At 34.5% G+C, this 21,581-nt stretch overlaps 2 protein-coding genes and 1 pseudogene across 2 annotated transcripts; all 3 read left to right on the forward strand.

The window, feature by feature from the left end:
- The first annotated feature begins 1,168 nt into the window (after positions 1 to 1,168).
- LOC140826233 (wall-associated receptor kinase 2-like) lies at positions 1,169 to 4,629 on the forward strand. Its single transcript, XM_073188428.1, has 4 exons — positions 1,169 to 2,242; positions 2,346 to 2,513; positions 2,710 to 3,951; positions 4,515 to 4,629. The coding sequence occupies exons 1-3, from the start codon at positions 1,351 to 1,353 to the stop codon at positions 3,924 to 3,926; spliced, it is 2,277 nt and encodes a 758-aa protein (XP_073044529.1). The 5' UTR covers positions 1,169 to 1,350; the 3' UTR covers positions 3,927 to 3,951; positions 4,515 to 4,629.
- A 6,727-nt stretch (positions 4,630 to 11,356) lies between these two features.
- LOC140826733 (wall-associated receptor kinase 2-like) lies at positions 11,357 to 13,759 on the forward strand (annotated as a pseudogene).
- A 705-nt stretch (positions 13,760 to 14,464) lies between these two features.
- On the forward strand, positions 14,465 to 18,818 carry LOC140826234 (ERBB-3 BINDING PROTEIN 1). Its single transcript, XM_073188429.1, is given in 12 exon segments — positions 14,465 to 14,633; positions 14,766 to 14,865; positions 15,020 to 15,104; positions 15,188 to 15,337; positions 15,458 to 15,611; positions 17,306 to 17,476; positions 17,478 to 17,522; positions 17,618 to 17,754; positions 17,858 to 17,900; positions 17,902 to 17,950; positions 18,071 to 18,250; positions 18,552 to 18,818. Coding segments are annotated over 11 exon segments (1,188 nt in total). The 5' UTR covers positions 14,465 to 14,633; positions 14,766 to 14,774; the 3' UTR covers positions 18,635 to 18,818.
- The last annotated feature ends 2,763 nt before the right edge of the window (positions 18,819 to 21,581 follow it).

A 21,581-nucleotide genomic window follows, 5' to 3' on the forward strand; every position in this document is an offset into this window, starting at 1 on the left:
ATATCAAAATAAATTAAATAATAAATCGTGCTGTGATATAAAATCAATAAAAAAAACTTATTTAACAAATTTGGAGTGCAAATAATCATGTGGAGTATGTCTTCTCTTCCATATGTGTATTACAATTGAGGTAAAAACTTATGTGAGACATCTTGTAAGTCGTATTTTATGAGACATATATCATATTTGGGTCATCAACGAAAAAGTATTACTTTTTACGCTAAGAGTATTATTTTTTACTGTTAATATTGATAGAGTTGACATGTCTCACAAATAAAAATTCGTGAGATCATCTTACAATAAACCTACTCTACAATGGAGCAAAAACTTGTGTGAGACGGTCTCACGAGTCGTATTTGTGAGACGGATCTTTTATTTGGGTGATCCATAAAAACATATTACTTGTAATGCTAAGAGTATTACTTTTTATTGTGAATATCCGTAGGGTTGACCCGTCTCACGGATCCTACGGTCTCACGTGTGACCCACTCCTACAATTGATGGGGTTTGGCAGAAAATGGAGACTTTTATTTGTCTATGCTTTCTTAAATGCCAAAAAGATTTTATGGATTATTCATTAAAGCATTTCTGCCTCATAAATACCAAGTCAACAAATCTCATTAGCTGTGATTTTTAGATAAAACGGCTCTCTGTTCACGAGCCGCCAACTTTGAATTTCCGCGTTTTTTTTTTTGCGTGGACACAAAATCATCCAAGTCAACTTCCCAATTATATTGTAATTCAACTTGTTTCATTTGAAAATCCAAAAAAAAAAAAAATTTGTTTTTCATTTAATTATTTTCACACACACACATATAATATATTACCATGTCCTTTAATAGAACCACAATTGATGAGATCAAAATAGTGAAGAGAAAAAGAAATTTTGGATTCTTTAAAATCATTGTGAATAAAATTTTATTTATTTTTATACAAACGAATATTGTAATAAAAAAAACCGTGGTTGTCAAAATTTTTTTGACTTGATGACATGAACGATACATGTGTTAAGGTTCTAATCCCGATCTGCATGAAAAAAAACTCGCTGGTTGAAACTAATAATTAGACTAAATTGTATGGGCCACAGTGAGTGATGTGCACATAAAATGGCAAATCAATGTAACGTCCTCGCAGCGAGTCAGTCAACCCTGCGTAAAAATATGAAATCAACGAGTAGCTGCATTTACTTTCTCTACCTCACAACGTCGACTCTTAGGCTCTATATTATCTTCACCAACTCTCTGCAGATTCCCAGAAACTGAAAATGTATCCACCATATTCCATTATTTCAATCCAGAAAAGAGTATATATTGATCAAGTTATACATTAAATGCTGTAATAATCACAACCATGTTGTTAGAATCCATTTTCTTCCATCTTTTATTATGCCTCCAATTGGCACTAGCAAGAACGGATTCAAGATTTATCACACAAGGTGCAACAATCACCCAGCCTAATTGCCAAAGAAGCTGCGGGAATTTAACAGTCCCATATCCATTCGGTGTCGGGATCGGAACGGGTTGTTCTTTGAGCGACCGGTTCAATGTTAACTGCAACACTTCATTCAATCCTCCGAGACCTTTTGTAAACACAGGAAATCTGGAGATTGTTGACATCACAGATGGCACAATAAGGATCAAGAACTGGGTCGGCCGAACCTGCTACGTCCCGAATGGCCTTGTGAATTTCAGCATGTCTATCAATGTTTCAGGGACACCTTTCACCTTTTCTGAATCGAATAGGTTCACGATTGTGGGGTGTGATGATTTCGCAGTGATACAAGGATCAGAACCGCGCAATTTCAGCAGTGGATGTGTCGCGATGTGCTCCAGTACCAAGGATGTGATCGAAGGGGAGTGTACTGGAATTGGATGCTGCCAAACTGCGATTCCGAAGGGTTTACAGAACTTCGAAACAAGTTTGTTTACTATCAATCGTCATGAAACTGTTTCGTCATTCAGCCCTTGTGGATACGTCTTTCTTGGAGATCCCGACAGCTTTAGATTCACCATAGCAAACCTCGACGACACGAGTTTCCTGGAAACAGTAGTGAACGAAGTACCGGTGATTCTTGACTGGGGCATTGGGTCTCAAAACTGCAGTGAAGCTCAGAGGTCTAATGATTATGCCTGCCAGCAGAATAGCTATTGTGTTGATTTGGCGGATACCGGCCGTGGAGGATATAGGTGCAATTGTTCCGAAGGTTTTCAGGGGAATCCATATCTAAATCCAGGCTGCATGGGTACGTATATTTTATCTCCAAGAATCTCTCACATTGGTAAAGAGTGCCCCTAGATAGCTGTCTACAAATGGACTAATGAATTACATGTAATTCTCTTTGGCAGATATAAATGAATGCGAAATTAATCCGTGCGATGCTCATGCGACCTGTATCAACAACCCAGGCAGTTATACCTGCTCTTGTGCGAAGGGATACGTTAGTGATAGAAAAGGAGATGGACGCAGGTGCATTGCTAAGAACTCTGAGTTTCCAGTTCTCAAGTTTGCATTAGGTACTCATTTTAACACCCATATTTTTTTCATTGAATCTTCAACCAAATTTCCTACAGTTTCATTATTTCGAGTTCAAAATTAGGAATTTTATCAAAAGATGCATAATTTTCAAATCTGTTGCAACTATAGTGGACCTTTTCATCAACTGAGGCATAATAAGTCACCTTTGCTTGATCTTTCTCGATTCAAATCCAGGCATGAGTTTTGGCTTCTTAGGCTCAATAATTGCTGCAACTTGGCTATATTTCGGTATCAAAGCCAGGAAGCTAATGAAACTAAGGGAGAAATTCTTCCAGCAGAATGGCGGATTGCTGTTGAAACAGCAGCTTTCTTCCAATGAGGTTAGCATGAAATCGACCAAGATCTTTACTGCTCAAGAACTCGAAAAGGCAACCAACAATTATGCAGAAGACCGAGTCCTAGGCCGGGGAGGTTATGGCACAGTCTACAAAGGAATTTTGACCCATCCACAGCAAATTGTGGCCATCAAAAAGTCTAAAGTGATGGATCAGAACCAGATCGAACAGTTCATAAACGAGGTGATTATCTTGACTCAAGTCAACCATCGAAACGTCGTGAAACTTTTGGGTTGTTGTTTGGAGACCGAGGTCCCTTTATTAGTTTACGAATACGTCTCACACGGGACTTTGTTCCATCACATCCATAACAGCGGCGGGATGCCTTGGTTCTCGTGGGACAATCGTCTGAGAATAGCCATTGAATCTGCTAGTGCATTATCCTATCTTCATTCTTCAGCAGCAATGCCGGTTATTCACAGAGACGTAAAGTCGCCAAACATACTTCTAGACGAATACTACAACGCAAAAATATCAGATTTCGGGGCTTCAAGATTGGTCCCCATTGATCAGACACAAGTGAGCACTCTAGTCCAAGGGACATTGGGATACTTAGACCCCGAGTACTTCCACACAGGCCAGTTAACTGACAAAAGCGACGTCTATAGCTTTGGAGTCGTTCTTGCAGAGCTAATGACAGGGAGAAAACCACTATCCAACACAAAAACAGATTATGAAAAGAGCTTGTGCACATTTTTCTTAATGTCATTAAAAACCAATCGCTTGTTCCAAATCTTGGATCCCCGAGTACGTAGAGAAGGGAGTTTAGAGCAACTCCAGGCCGTTGCAGAGCTCATAAAGAGATGCCTTAAGCTACACAGCGTGGATAGGCCGACGATGAGAGAAGTGGCGATGGAACTCGAAGGTTTACTGAAGTTTTCGAATCATCCGTGGATCCAGCCCGAGGATGAAGAAGATGCTGTGAGATTGATGAACGAGGAAGAAGCAACAGACTTATACACTGTGACTATAAGTCCTGAACCTAGCACTGGGCCTTACACAATGCAGCATACGGGGAGTTCCCCTTTGATCCACGCAATAGACAGGCCCCGCTGATTTGTTTTCATTCATTTGGAGCAGTGTTCTAAAAAGTTTGTTTAAGCACGCTTAAGATTGAAGTTCTGATAAAAACGCCTGAGACAAAAACGATTAAACTGTAGTTAGACCGAATTAAACTTAATTAATACGTTTAATTAAGTTCACTTAAACACAATTAATCACATCTATTTATTTTTAAATTTTTTATTTTGAAAAAAGTATGTCTTTTTATTTTAAAATAATAAATTATGTTTATAATTTAGATGTTTATTTTTAATTTTAATTATGATTAAGTGTGTCTGATAATAATTTGACAAATATTTAACATTTTTTAGTGTGGTCTAGCTCCAAAAAAAAATAAAGATCGTAACTTTGAGATTTTTATACTTTTATAAATATGAGAATTAATGCATCAAACTTAAATTTATCATATTTATGTATTATTTTATCTATTTATTGGTTTGAGATAATACAATTACAATAAAAATAAAAAACGTTTTTTCACGCTTAAGCATATGCTAATCTCGTTTAAACTTAAAAAGCTTGGAGTTCGACATTCACGTTTCGGGACGCTTTACGCTTTTTAAAACCTTGATTTGAAGTTAGAATTTTGTAATTTTTGTCTCCCATTATTAAGTCTTTTGATATACTGACCTTTCCTTTTTCTGAAATATATCAATCGTTTGTTTCGATGATTGAAATAATAATAATTTTTATTTAATTGAGATATTGTTTTGAGTTGCTACATTTATTTCATTAGCTGATAATATCTTTCATTCTGGTGAGATATAACATAAGAGTGGTCACAATATATCCAAAGATTCGGTTTTAATTTGGTCACGTAGGTCCATATATTTTTATAAATCCACATGTCAATGGATAACAATGGACCAGATTCAATTTCAAACCCGAGTCGATATTAAACTCACCCCATTTAAGTTGAACATATAATTATGAATTTGTTTTGTTATTTGTTGAATATAAATTAATATATTTTGACTTGTGTTAATATTTTTAAATTATTAAATAATATTAATGTAAATATGAAAAATAATTTTGATAATTTATTAATTTTTAAATATTTTATTATTGTGTGATGATTACTATTAAAAAAAATGCTAAAAAAAATTAATGGGTCTAACGAGTTCAACCCAAATTGTACCTGTTGGGTAGTGAGGTGGGTCTCGGGATGGACCAAACCCATCGGAGATCTACTCCGTCGTCATTCCTACATATGTCCAAATCTTTAGATATTTTATAGTAGCATGAATTCTATCTTTCACGACTTCTTCACGGGAAAAAAACACACCAAGTTTTTTGTTAAATCAAATAAAAGTTAACCGCCAGCCACACATCTACATATCTAAAAGAGAGAATAATTCGTTTTTGGCCAGTTTGTGGCAAGTTGCCGGGAATTTCCATAACAAGTGTCATTAGCATGCTCTTCCACCACACTACGTACAGAGACAATAGCAAGTGGGATGGGCTCCTCTCTCCATCGCAACACACACCTGCAGGTTACAGTTTCTGTTTGTTTCCTTCTTCCCTCTTCGTTTTCCTTTTGTCTTCCATTGTTTTGGAGCCTCAGTCTTCTTCTTTACACCATTGCACCGAGCAAATTCCAAGCCAAATTGCCGGGAATTTCCATAACAAGTGTCATTAGCCTGCTCTTCCACCACACTACGTACAGAGACAATAGCAAGTGGGATGGGCTCCTCTCTCCATCGCAACACACACCTGCATGTTACAGTTTCTGTTTGTTTCCTTCTTCCCTCTTCGTTTTCCTTTTGTCTTCCATTGTTTTGGAGCCTCCGTCTTCTTCTTTACACCATTGCACCGAGCAAATTCCAACAAAAAATTTGCTTGTTGTCTTCTCTGCCTCCTGCTTGTTTCAGTTTATCGGTTTTAACTCTGCTGCGGGGAACTTTGCTCTGGAGCCTCGGTCTTCGTCTTTCCACCATTGCACCACCACAACACCGCACTTCAGGTGGGTTTGCTTCTTTCTTTGCCTCATCGTTTTCTTCTTTTCTTCCTATGTCTCGGTGAGCAAATTGCATGTTTCAAGACCTTGAAATCGGCTTCTAACTTCGCGTCTACCTCTTTCAAGATTTTGTTGTCGACGTTTCTTGACTCTTGTTTTACAACTTCAAACGTGTTGCTCTTGGAAAGCAAGAAATCCGCATTTTTTGCCAAGGAATCTTTTAAGTTATTGTAGCAAGCACTACGCGGTACATTAATAAAGTTCAATGTTGTTCTTCCGAGAATGAGTGATGAAAGCAGTGTTACCACATACCTTATCCCGTGACTCGGCCCACAAGTGCCGGCTTCTGCATCCACATCTGAATAACCTGGACCTATTGAAATGCAATCATCCCCTGTTTCGTAAAGCATTTTACGACTCAGTCGATTAATTCATATAAGTAATTCTTTGGTTCATTGAATTGTGCATCGATTTATGTATATGTGTGTCAGTGTGTGATTACCATTGCCTATGCCTGAGTTGTATATGCCAACAGATTTGGTGTTCACGATGTGTATTCCATCTGTGTTTGGGCTTAACTTAGGGGAAGAAATCGACATCTTCTCGACTAGGACACCTTGACATCCGTCGAATTTCATGTGAAACTGTGGGCTGTTTTGGATCCGCAAACCGGTCACCACCAAGCTCAAACTCATGAAAAACTGAATCAACTGAAAATATATGCAAATGAAATCAATTTCATTAGTTGTTAATCACCGCCCACAGAGGGGGATACAACTTAATTTCTTTGTATGTATGCATAATGTATATCACCACTTCTGGCCATTTCCTTCAATGCTCCCAGCTCCAATGAAAGTCAAGCCGTCAAGATAGGCGGCATTAGCACCCCATCCACCTTCACAGGTACGGTAATTAATAACATTCCCTTGTAATTACTTCGCATAGTGCACAATTTTTTATTCAAAATTCAACACCATTAGGAAACAACTATGATCTTACCTGAAAAATGTCCCCAGCTCACAGGGTCCAGGAAAAAATGGTTTAAGTAATAAGAAACACCTGATATGATGGGACCAGAACCACTACATTTTCCACTCAGCATGCCTCCTTCCATGTAGCTTTGAAGGCATCAGTGTCATCAGTATCTCCGTCTCCAACTACACCATAATCAGACACATTGAAAATGCAGCTCGTGCTCGAGAAGTTCCCTGGTTGGTGAAGAGGCGAGTCGGCTGGAACAGTGGGAGATTGGTCCGGGAATAGGCTGGGGTAAGTTCAGGTGAAATTTCACTCTTTTGCTTCTTGTTCATGTGATTATGATGTCTCCCTCCATCCACATTGGCTAAATTTTGGATCAAGAATTGAACATTCAAGATCCGTAACACGAATAAGCAGTGTATGATTTCCATTGCGCACACAAGGCAAATGAACTAAGAAATTTGTGACATATGGCAGGATTATCTTTGTACATTTTTCTAAGACTGAGAGTGACTTATTGTGGGAATTTAATGCAACTTATTTTTTTCCTCTCCGTCATGAAGGAAAATTATTTAAGAAGATGAAAGCTCAAAGAAAGTGGTTGTCTTGTGTTGTGTTGTGTACATTAGCAACTGGCAAAGATGGAAGTAGAGGTTAAATTTTATACTGAACAAGTTTATTTTTTGAATTCTCTAACATTAAGCAATGAAATCAAACATGATTTTAACCATTTTTAAAATTTATTATTTTTGAGAAAAAAATATACCCTCCTTATTTATATCAGTGTGTCTAACAAGTAGTTTACTTCAAATATTTAAAAATGAAGTACAAATTTACAGTCTTTTTTTCCCTTGTTTCCGTTGTGTAGAAGCATCGGAGTAAATGATTTTTTATATTAAAAAATCATATTTCTTATTTTCCAAAGCATCTACTGTAAAATGTCAAAACCCGAACAAAGTGCCCGCGATCTAACTATTTTATGACCTTACGGAATGTATATAATATTGATCACTATTTATTAAATTCAACAAAACCAAATATAAATATGTATCTATTATCAAATATTAAATAGGACGAGTACATAAAAACTCTTTTGAGAAAAAATATGATATCGAAAGTACCCTAAATTCGAGCTTATGCTCAAATGACAAATATTCAAATAGATACAATGAATATTTATACTTGTTATATTGTATATATTTTGTCGTTATTGTATTTTTCAGTGTTACGATAGCATTTCAGTAAAAAAAATTATTACAATTGAAACTATATTTAAGACTAAAGTCATAAATTTATCGATTACAAAATAAAAAATAAAACACCGAAAAATACTGACTAACGACCAAATTTATTAAAGCCTAAAATCGTAAATTCATCGATTATAAAATAAAAAATAAAAATTGTGTAAATTACGAATTTGAAAATGTAATTTTTCACGTAATGAGAAGACTAAACTTGATCATAATACGCGTTGAACTTTATGTTAGCAAACAAGACACTTATATTTTGGTGGAGTTACTATTACTATTTACTAATCCTAGACATAAATAAGATTTAATAACTAACTCTTTCGAATTGTGATGATATATAGTGAGTGATCACTTTAGGTTGAGGTGTAAAAATTTACAATATTGTTTAAAATTTTTGTAAAAAAAAAAATTTAAATATTGACATTTTTGTGAAAGTTATGAATGGAAGAAAAGTAAGGATATCGATATAGTGATATGTTTTTTTTCTTTGGATACAAAGGAATTTGCATTATGTAAATATGTGTGTGTGCGCTCAGGTGTGCGACTTTCCCAACTTCAATTCTGCAAAGTAAACAAACTAAATAAATATATACATTTCCATATATATAATATCATATTAAAACTATTAGCTCAAAAATCTACCTTAGATAATTATATATTAATATTGATTATATATAAAATTTATCAACTTTTTCAATTGTTCTAATTAATGCTTCTTATAACATAAACATATCAATCAATATTCCTTAAACTATAGGTCATATGTATCTCTATACATAAATAAACATTAAAATGTTCAACCAGATGATAAAATTTCATATTGATACGTTTGTTTCCATCTAAAAAACTTTATTTTCCTAAAGTACATGACAATAATATCTTCTTTCTTTCTCCTCTATTCATAATTATTTACTGTTGCATTCTTTATATAAAAATTTTATATAATACATGTTGCATTCTTTATATAAAATTTTATATAATTCTATTATTTGTTGCTTCTTTCGAAGTTCATAGGTTGTTATCCACCCCTTTCTTATTAACCACACATGTATTGTTATTTTTACAATTAGCTAAGAACATGTATTTTTTTCATTACGAAAACATGCATACGTTTTCAAAAATACTCTATTTTTTATAACAATATTTATTTCATTGACACGTGACATGAACAAATGATGACTATCTTTATTTTTTAACATCACATGTGTCAGAAATACACCAAATGTTGTGATGACTCAGATTTGTGATTAAAAATTATAGCTTGTAATTCACCACCTGCCAACATGTACATATGACTAACCTGCTTTTATTACAATCGGCAAAAACAACCACGGCATTTATTATAAATTATCTATGACTCAACACCTGTCATTTAATATATGAAAATTCACTTGGCACCCTCTATCTTACCTTATAAATACTTATATGCTCAATTACCTGGAGCTTAACATACTTGCTATGTTGTAATTTCTTAATACCCATCATTTGCTAATTACATGTTCAATACATCAACCAAATTCGATGGAAAACAATATTTACTGTACATGTATCGATTTTGGACAATTTCAATACAACTATCTACTTCAGAAAGAAGTTGAAGAATTAATAAGAAGATTTTACTCCAACTCAGTATATACAATCATCTTACGAAGAGTGCTTAACATGAAATCAAAGCTCTTGCTCGTGCTAGACTGTGCAACAGACATTGAGACAACCCTAAATATCAACGAGCTCCATCAAAACAACCATGTACATTAAATGAATAATAAAACATTTATCGTATAGTATCGAAAATGCTTAGTATTAGTCCATATGTGTAGAAATATTATAAGTTTTAGATTATGCGTGATCAATCGTTACTCTATGTGTTTACTTTTTATTTTTCTCATAATACATCAACCACCTCCATGTTAATTTCTTTTGCTTACATGTTATTGACATGCGTTTTCTTCTTAATATGAGTTCCAAACAATTTCTATTCATATACTTTGATTTTTTTTATTAGTCTCTCGTTGTAATCATTTATTCAGCTGTCTTGTGAATTAAATTGATTTTCATGTTTAAATATCTTAAAAACTCGAAGTTACAAAATTCATAGATACATCAACTAAATTCTAAAGTAAAAAAGTGTTATATCTATTGAAATCCTATCTACATTAACGAGTTTTCAAAGCTCTTTGATTACACTAAAATTTTAAATGCTCTTATCGATTGTTTAATGATTCATATTACAACTAATATTTAAGTTAAAGTTGTCACATTTGTAAATCGATTAACGTCAACCATGTCATTAAGTGTGGCACCCTTACAACCATTACCCTGCTTTAAATATGGATATTCTATTTTTGAATTTATAATAATCTATTTATGAAGTAGATCCATGATTAAATTTTAAGATGAACAAATACTTTATATTCAATTTGAGACATGTTATTAAAATTCTCTTATTTGAACAACAACTCAATCTTTTTCATAACTATTTTCAATTTTATAAATTCCTTGGGTTTTCATATTTTTTTTTACTTTGTTAAGCACAATATCAACTTGAAATACTAATCGTATGACTACGGATATAAAAGAAAATAAAAAATTACTATACTCAAAATACTTATGGCCTTTAAAATTAAATTATTAAATAAGATATACACAGATATGAACACATGGTTAGTTGGTCTAGAGACAAATATAAATGCTCATATGACTACAAATTTGGGCAAGACACCTCAAGAATTGAGGTTCCCTTACCTAGTTAAAATAAAATATAAAAATAAACATAATAAATCAAATAACATAATGGTTAAAAATAATATTATGCTAAACCAATTTATCACAATCTTTATGTCTCTTTTTTTTAAAAAAAAAATCGTCAAATCCATTCTCTCAAAATCGAACGATGTTTAAATTTCCGTCTTTCAGTTTTTAAAGTGTTTGTGTTTTAATTTTTTTGAATGTCGCATTTAACTTATTATTGAGATTAATCTTACAAAAAAAATTAAGTACCAGTGCATATAAAAAAATGCTGAGCAAATTTATACGGTTAAATAGTAAGTTAATAAAAAATAATTATACATAAATCTTTTATTGCTTTTAAGTCGATGATACCTGAGGGGCACTGTCTATTGCTCTAATTTTGATATAACTAAATGAATTATAGTAATTTAAGTATTATTATTGCCCTTTTTTGGGCAAATTTGATGGTTTGATTTGTGGACATGTTATGAATGATAATTAAAGACTATATGGTAAAGTACCTTATTACTCTCACTTTCAGGTAATTCATTGATTTTTTAAAGTATAATGTTTAATTTTTGACAAAAACTTGTGTGATATGGTATCACGTGTTGTATTTTGTAATACGAATATCATATTTGGGTTACCCATGAAAAAATATTACTTTTTATACTAAGAGTATTACTTTTTTTATCGTGAATATCGGTAGGGTTGACCCGTCTCAGACATACTCATATTTTTTCATGATTCCCATTCACTGGAAATATTAAACGGATTTTATGAAAATGACAATTTTCTATTTTTTTAAATAAAAAATTATGATCATTAACTACTTATATGACGATTAATGATAAATACCATAAATGATTGACCCATTTTTTCGTAAATATCAGTCCCGTTATTTTTTTTTTCAGAAAATAATATGTAGGCACCTTTTCACACACACACATATCAGGTTTGGACCAAGGTATACAATTGAAATGATTTAGATTTCGTATAAGAACAAAAGTGTTTATTTTTAATCGCCATTTTTTTTTCCTTTTTTCCTCTTTTAAACCAAATCTTCATCTCATCAGTGCTAGAATGATTTAATTTCAAAATATAAAAACTGATCTAATTTATAAATTATACCAAGCGTTTGAGTTAATAAAAATAATAAATAAGTGATACCAAATGAGTGAATCAAGCCAATTGAAATTGTGAATAAATAAATTATTTCAAAGTCTTGCACTTTCTTCAATTTCTCATCTAATTTATAAATTCAAAGATCTGATGATCATGCTTGTCAGCAGAATAGCTATTGTGTTGATTCGGACACCGGTGATATCGATGCAACTGTTCCGAAGGATTTGAGGGGAATTCATATATAAGTCCAGGCAGCACAGGTAAACATATGTTCTTTGCAAGAATTTTTTATGCAATAGCAAATATTTTACATGGAAAGCAGTCAAGGAGTGTGGCATAGTTTAGCTACCTGTCAGCTATAATTTTTTATGCAATAGCAAATATTGATCCTAGATCCTTTTTGTCTTTTTAACAGTAATAGAGTAATGAATCACATAATTTTCTTTGGCAGATATCACTTAATGCGAAAGTAATCCGCGCGACGCTCATGCGCTTTGTATCAACACTCCTGGTGGTTATAACAGCTCTTGAACGAAGGGATGCATAGGTAGTGGAAGAAGAGATGGGCACAAATGCATTGCTCAGAACTCACAGTTTCCAGTTCTCCAGTTTGCATTAGTTGCTCTTTTTAATTTGAATTTTATCAAAAGATGCATATTTTTTAAATCTGTAGGTGGCCCTTTTCATCAGAAAGGCATAATTAATCACCTTTGGTTGATCTTTCTTGATTTGAATCCAGGCACGAGTTTTGGCTTCTTAAGCTTAATAATTGCTCTGACTTGGCTATACTTCGGTATCGAAGCCAGGAAGCTTATGAAACAAAGGGAGAAATTCTTCCAGCAGAATGGCGGTTTGCTCTTGACACAACAGCTTTCTTCCAAGGAGGTTGACATGAAATCAACCAAGGTCTTTACTGCTGAAGAACTCGAAAAGGCGACCAACTATGCAGAAGACCGGATCCTAGGCCATGGTGGCTATGGCATAGTTTACAAAAGAATGTTGACTAATCCCCAGCAAATCGTGGCAATAAAAAAGTCTCTGAGTAATGGATCAGAACCAGATCAAACAATTCATAAACGAGGTGATAATCTTGACTCAAGTCAACCATCAAAAGGTGGTGAAACTTTTGGGTTGTTGTTTGGAATATGTTTCACATGGGACATTGTTTCATCACATACATCACATTGGAGGGATGCCTTGGCTCTCGTGGGACAATCGTCAGAGAATTGCCATTGAATCCGCAAGTGCATTGTCGTATCTTCTTTCTTCGGCAGCAATGCATGTCATCCACAGAGACTTTAAGTCGCCAAACACACTCTTACACGAATACTACGACGCGGAAATATTTGATTTCGGGCTTCAAGATTAGTCCCCATAGATCAAACACAAGCGAGCACTCTAATCCAAGGGACCTTAGGATACCTAGACCCCGAATACTTCCATACAAACCAGTTAACTGAGAAAAGTGACGTCTACAGCTTCGGTGTCGTCCTTGCAGAGCTAAGGACAGGGAGAAGGCCACTCTCCAACACCAAAATAAATGACGAAAAGAGCCTCTCCACATTTTTCTTGATGTCATTAAAGTCCAACCCCTGTTCCAAATCTTGGATCCCCAAGTACGCAGAGAAGGGAGCTTAGAGCAACTCAAGACTGTCGCTGAGCTCATAAAGATATGCCTTAAACTACACAGCGAGGAGAGGCCGATCATGAAAGAAGTGGCGATGGAGCTCGAAGGTCTACGGAAGTTTTCGAGCTATCCATGGATTCAGCCAGAGGTTCAAGAATAAACTGCGGGATGAACGAGTCTGGCAGAAGCAACATATTTGTATCCTGAGACAATTAGTCCCGAACTTAGCACTGGGGCATACACAAGGCATAGTCAGGGGACTGCTCCTTTGCTCCAAGCTATAAACATCCCCCGATAAGCTTTCAATTTTTGTATCGGTGTATTGAATTTTTTATGCATTTCCTTATTTGTGTACATGTTACAGATTACATGATTTTGGGTGGCTAGTCTATCATGTAATTAAAAAATTAAAACTGCAAAAATAAATAAAATTAGTTAAATATGATAATAATTTTTAAAGAGTGCAAACGAGTCGAGTCTAATTCGAGTGTCATACTACTCGAGCTTGACTCTATTTAAATTTTTTAAGCTCGAGCTTGACTCGAACTCGAGTCGAGCTACTTGAACTTGACTCGAGTGAAGGGTCGAATTCTGATCGAGACGCTTACAAGTAACTTGACTCGATTTAAAAATTTGCATGAAGGTTAAAAAAATGATAATAAAATTACCAAGAATCTAGAAACTAACAGAACCTAAAAAAACTATGTAATAATAATAATTGCACGAATTAAATAAAGGAATTATTAGTAAAAATATTATGTTACTATACAGCAATTTGTAATAATAAATTAATATTATTTACACTTGAATTTATTTTATTATCTTTTTTACAAGATCATATTATGTATGTATAAATAAATGAAATGTAAGCGGGGGGGAACTTGCCAAAACCCTACGCCCCAGACGCTTTGCAAAGTCGAACACCACATTATATATAAACCAAACTGTAGACTGTGAACACCTCACCACCGACTTCTTGCCCTAATTCATTTGCTGCCTTCTTCACAATCGATAACCGCCGCAACTTTGAACTGGTACGTGACGTGTTTCCCCTCAATTTCTATACGATACGCACCCCAAGTTTGTAGCTTTTTTATCTTCAATTTTGTGTGTAAACGCTTTGATTCTTGTCGAACGATGTGGATTGATGTTGTTTGTTTTTAAAGGTTGAATCGATGTCGGACGAGGAAAGAGAGGAGAAGGAGTTGGATCTCACCTCTCCTGAAGTTGTCACCAAATACAAATCCGCTGCCGAAATTGTTAACAGTGAGTCTCGCGCTTTATTTTCTCTTTACGTGTAACTGTGTGTGCAACAGCGTTGGTATGTTTGTAATTTTGGGTATTTGACGGTTATTGGGAGGTTGCTTTTTTTTGTGGCTTTTATTTTTTGGTCTGATGGATTTTTGGTAATTTGGTGTAGAGGCATTGCAATTAGTGTTGTCAGAATGCAAACCGAAAGTGAAGATTGTAGACCTCTGTGAGAAAGGAGATGCTTTTATCAGAGAGTAAGCAATTCGATTTAATTTGAATATTGCTATGCATATTTTATTGTAAAGTTTGTATTCAAATCATGTTGTTTTAATTTCAGGCAGACTGGAAACATGTATAGGAATGTGAAGAAGAAGATAGAAAGGGGTGTTGCATTTCCTACTTGCATCTCAGTGAACAATACGATCTGCCATTTTTCACCATTGGCCAGTGACGAGACCGTGTTGGAAGACGGAGATATATTGAAAATGTAAGTTTTGCCAACTTACCTGCACACAAATTTATGCTTTCACCATATAGAATGAAATGGTTTCATCTTATCTTTATATTGGGACTTCTGTATGTCACGTGATTGGTTTCCTAATTGCAGTGATATGGGGTGTCACATAGATGGCTTTATTGCTGTTGTTGCGCATACCCATGTGCTTTCGCAAGGACCTGTCACCGGCCGGGCAGCTGATGTTATTGCTGCTGCAAATACTGCTGCCGAGGTTGCTCTGAGGCTCATGCGGCCAGGGAAAAAGGTTTTTCCCTTTCCTTGATCTTTTTCTTTTGGTATGAGTTTTAGTTTCTTGTTTTGACCCGTACGGTTTTTTAATTTGTGTAATACAAGTGATGCGCTGTTGAAATATAATGCATTTTGTAGTTTGATTTCCTATTTGGATTCAAAAATTTTGTCAGTGACTGCCAAGTTTGGAATATAATATTACTATTTCTAGCTTATAGTTGGTAACGTAATTGTCGAACTCAATTAAATTCCTGCTTATTTCTGTTACTTTTTAATTTACTTTTCTGTAGCCATTTGTCAAGATGATTATGCAATCTTTAATTTTGTACTTCATGATTTGTGCGTGGCCTTTAATGTGTACATATGGATCTTTTTGAATCAGTGTGTATTGAAGGCGTTAACGTTGTAATCTGATCCCGATTTGATTGGTGATTACTTACCGGTACCAGACTACCAGTCCTGCCTGTTTAACAATTAAGGGTTGTTAAAAGGTGCTCCTCGGGCATGCTAGCTAGTAATATTGAGGTCTAAATGTTTAATTGTTATATTAATGGAAACTTACTCATTTATAATCTTGTTACACTTTTTGCAAGTCCATTTGGTTGTATTGATTGAAATTTTTACGGGTATTATCCTTTACTTTTGAAAAAATATGCAGCATCTACTGAATGGCGATGTTGAATAAAAAATGTTGATACTGGTATTATCCGTTATGTTCGAATTTAGAATAAATACTATACACCAACTTTTCCCTCAATGTGTGTCAGCGTCACCTTTTAAAAGGAGCTTTATTTACCTTGCGCCTTCAGCTCCAAGACCCATCGGCGTGTTGATGCGCCTTGCACCTTTAATTACTATGTTAACATGGGAACCCGTTAGTAATTTTTTCTATAGTTGTCTGACAAAAATTAGGAATTACATTCCTCATGTTTTTTGTTCATTCAAGTCAGTCGCGCAAATATTCCAATGTCAAGTTTCCAATTCAAGTCCCGTGAGCCAAATCCATCGGCTAGTTTCGCTTTGAGAGAATATTCTTTTGAAAGGTTGAAGTTATTCTCTTCTTGATGATGCTATTCATGAGTGAGGATCTTGCATCCTGTGAAGCTCTGTCTAGTCTTAGTTACTCTGATAGAGATTTTCTTAAATCTTCTTTGTCCATTTTGTCTTCTGAGCAATTTCAAATTTATATATTTTTCGTAAGTTAACTAATATTCAAAGCATTCAAGTGCCACTCGACTGTTTCACTTTTTCAATTTATCTGTATCTTTATAGTTAATGTTCTCCAGGATCTGGGTTATATCACCTGTAAAGAAATATTTATTTGGGTTGTAAAGGCAACTTTGCAGAGGTTACCAATTTTTTCTATTGGTTTCCTCCTTTCCCTGTTGCCAATATTTCTCTAAGGCTGCATAGCTGATATTTGGGACTGATTTTCACACTCTTCAGTCCTTTCATCTTGTTAAGCCTAAATGACGACCGTATGCATCTTCTCCTTTCATGGTCAAATGCCAATTACTGAGATTGTCAATGCATTGGACTTTGTGATTTAGTAAATTGTCTTGGGAATCTATACTTTTACCGAGCTCAAGTAAATTGTTGGTGAAAAGTTGAATGTGGTCATCAGTTATTATGTGGTGGTCATAGCTGATATAGTTCCGCAATTTTACTTCTCTTTTATAATTTCTAACTCTTGTTTTTAATTGATGGTAGAACAAAGATGTCACTGAAGCCATTCAAAAGGTTGCTGCTGCATATGACTGCAAGATAGTTGAAGGAGTTTTAAGTCATCAAATGAAACAATTTGTGATTGATGGAAACAAGGTTGTGTTAAGTGTCTCTGGCACTGATACAAGAGTTGATGAAGCTGAGTTTGAGGAAAACTGAGGTGTATTCTGTTGACATTGTTACAAGCACTGGTGAAGGCAAGGTAATCATGATGTTAGATGATTTTAACTATTATTTTGCAATATGTAATATGTTTGCTCGAATGTCGGTTATGGAATTTAATCATGGAACATGCAGCCAAAATTGTTGGATGAGAAACAAACAACTATATATAAAAGAGCTGTTGACAAGAATTATCACCTAAAGATGAAAGCATCTCGGTTCATATTTAGTGAGATCAGCCAGAAGTTCCCAATCATGCCGTTTTCTGCTAGGTTAGTTTTGTTCTACCTGATGCAAGCTCAAGTGTATTAACAACTAGGCATCGTTTCTTTTAGTCAGTCAGTGGGGATAATGAACAGGATATACATGGAACAGGGCTTTAGAAGAGAAGCGTGCTCGTTTGGGCCTTGTAGAATGCTGTGAATCATGAGCTTTTGCAGCCGTATCCAGTTCTTCATGAGAAGCCAGGTATGGGCCTAAGATATGGGTGAACAAATCTTCTTTTGCTTCTGATGTATCATGATATCTATGGTGACCTATGATTCAGTTTCACTACACTTGTTTGGTGCCTAACAACTGGTATTGCAGGCGACCTGGTTGCTCACATCAAGTTCACTGTTTTGCTAATGCCAAACGGTTCAGATCGAATCACATCGCATCCTCTACAGGATCTTCAACCCACCAAGACGGTTGATGATCTCGAAATCAAAGCCTGGTTGGCGTTGGCGACAAAGTCAAAGAAGAAAGGTGGTGGAAAGAAGAAGAAAGGTTAGTTTTTTATCTCGGCCACAATGTAGTATCATTTAAATTTATAAACTTCCCTTCATATTTATTTAAATAAATAGTCTTTAGTAAAAATACGCGTAATGCAACCATTGCTCAATAATATTTTAACAAATGGAGGTATTTTTTTTAAATTCAAACTTCTACAGGGTCATTGACCCAATTCTTCCTGCAGTTATCCATGTTCTCATATATAATCTTAAGATTGTTTCTCTATTCCTATATTCCCAGTGCAGTTTATTTTGTGAATTGGTTCGGAAATCTTTATGTAAAATGTGTTGAGCAGGTAAGAAAGGGGACAAAGAAGAGGATGCAGGCGATGGAGAGCCTATGGACGCTGCACCAAAAGGTGCAGCTTCCCAAGAATGAGAGATCCAGATTCTATGTTTACTTTCTTATGAAATTGGGCCGCTCCATTTCATCTTGGTTGTTTTTAGTCATGTAATGTGAATCCTTGGACTTGAGTGCTTCAAATGTGTCTTGTACACAGCCTTCTTGACCTTTCATGTATCCATTTTGTTTTTCAGATAGAAAAAGATACATATTGTTTCAATCCAGGAGTTCAATTATATTCATTAACATGTAGATATCAGGCCACCCTGTCACCTACTGGCGTTATGCTCATTAGCACCAAAAATTTCGACGCAACCCTACCGAAATTTTTGACCATTGGATATCAGCGCCCAGGGTATTGTCGAAGGATAGCGTCTAATTAACCATTTGCACGGGAGTGTGGATATAACAAGTGACAAGTTACAAACTGTTTCTTTCAAAATATGCTCCTGTATTAAATATCAGGATATAATCTCCTCGTACATCAGACCTCGAGAATTATTAGGAAACAGGAAAAAGATCTGCCTCTTCATGTGTGAATCCTTGTTGCAGGAAACATCTGTACGCACACCCCTGCAGTATACGTATAACGTATGAAATACTGTTCAAACCTGAAATGCCTCGAACTCCGACATTTATGCCTCTAATATGGTTGGATCAACACAAACTCCTGTTTTAAAAAATACAGGACCATTATTGACCCCGATATTATTCATGAAAAAATGGTAAAATGTTCCACTTGTTAAACAAGGGGAAATTATTTTTTGGAGTAACTTGCACTTCTTTTTACTGTTGATCTAATTGTCGGTCAGTTAATTCGCAATTTTAGTATGTTAGGTTGCACTTTTTCTCAATTTTAGTCCTTTTTTGTCAGAGTGTTGACATGATATCGCACGTCATGCAATTTTTGGTGTCGATGTGGATGGGATGATATTTTCGTTTTTAATGTAGTATTTGTTTATTTTTTTGGGATTTTCATTGAATTAAATGATTTGGTTAACTAATTTTAAGGATAAGCGGAATCACGTTATTTGATTTAAATGATTTTCCATTCGTTGTGTTATTATTTACTATTGCTGCGTTGAATTGCTATTGATGTTTTTTTTTTGGATTTCCATTGAATTACTTGATTTTAAATTGAAGCGTATGGAATTAATCTGTAATGGTTTGGTTATCTAATTTTTAGAATATGTGAATCACATTATTTGATCTATAATGAATCACTATCGTTTTTGCCTAGAATTGGCTATTTCTGGAATTTTCCGCGAGTGATTTAGTTTGATTTACCCTTATGATATTGATTTTTTTTTATTTTTATGAAGATGGAATCTGAAACCGTTATCTTTCAATCTGTACTGGGAAATCCCGCACTAATGCAATAATTTGCCAACCACGTTAGTCGGATAAATTACACTAGGCAAATCTTTGTTTGACACACTTGTCCGAGAAGATGTTGATAAGGGAATCAAACTCCTGATCATTGGCTAAACGTTCAATTGGGATGTATCCTTCTGATAATTTGATTTTTAATATATGGTCACAAAAGGAATAAAACATTATTTTATTTTGAAGAATTCTAATGAATAAATAATTTATAACGCATATGATTCAAAAGTTTTTAAAATAAAAGGTCTAAAAAAAATGTGAACTTACATATACTCAATTATGAAATAAATTTGAGTAATTTGAAAGTTAAATGATGTTTAAAACTCAAGCACGGGAAAATGTTGGAGTTAATGTAAGATAATATTCACAATTTTGCAAGTTAATAAAAAAGAAAGTAATTTACAATTTTTTTTAAACTAAAGTGAAATACCATTACAAATCACGTTATAGCAACGTATGGCATATTTTAATTAAAATTTTATGATGTATGCAGTGAAATTTATATATATTTCTCTGTACTGCGATCTTCTTGCTTCTGTTTCGCCAGATTTTTTATGTTTTTGCGTGTGATGCCGTTCTCTTTTGCAAATAGTTTTCTTTATGCGATGGTGTCATAATGGTGGAGCTCAGGAGATATTATTTGGCCAATTGGCTGTCGGAAACTCTGTCATTTGTAGATCAAACTCTTATTCTTTTTGTCTGTGATTTAAATCATCTTTCTTCGAAACATAAACTTGAAGAAAGAACACAAGTCTTTCCTGAAAATACTCCATATTGCATAAGCTTTCCACACATTCACGGCTATTTTTCAATCGGGTTCATTTGTCACTAAGTTTTCGTTAAGTCTTGTCTCGGTCGTTTGCATGAGCTAGTTCACACCGTCCGTGCTTCTTGTCTTGTTTTCACGATTTATTTCACGCTGTCTGAGCTTGTTGTTTACCATGTTTTATTGTCTATGCATCCATTATTTTTGGTATATATGTTCTACCAAATCAATGAACTGTGAGCTTAAAATATTTTTTACCGAAATGTTAAATGAATAATTTGCGGTATAAGAAAATTCATATACTGAACTTAATCGACAAAGAATATATAAAAATCTTATTGAAGAATGAATTATCAATATCAAATTAGAATAAATACAATGTTATTTAGACATTCATTAAACTCATTGTTCTCATCTAAAAAGAAAATTGTCGAGGCGCAAATGTAAAAAGATGTGAAATGAGTAGTGAGCTTTCCTTGAAAATTGGTGCTTTAGGCGGAAAATATGAAACCTTGAGTTTGTAATCAGAGTACAACTCTAACCATGTAACCATAGCTTCACCAAGTTAATTGTAAAACACAAGGCATAATTGATATAAATGAATGAAATAAGTCATCTTCGAAACAGATTCCAAATCCGTAGCTGAGGCTATCAACTCTAACCATGTGGTTTGTAGCGAATTTGGAACGATAATCACAGAGTGTTGTTACATTATTTCAAGAGAACCAAATTACAAGGTCCAGTTTGTTCGTCGACAAGCGAACGTGGTAGCTCATATCCTGGCAAAAGCGACCACTTCTTATGCTAGTCCGCACACTTTTTATGAGGCTC

This window comes from Primulina eburnea, chromosome 3, assembly GCF_022965805.1.
Source record: "Primulina eburnea isolate SZY01 chromosome 3, ASM2296580v1, whole genome shotgun sequence".
NCBI lineage: Eukaryota > Viridiplantae > Streptophyta > Magnoliopsida > Lamiales > Gesneriaceae > Primulina > Primulina eburnea.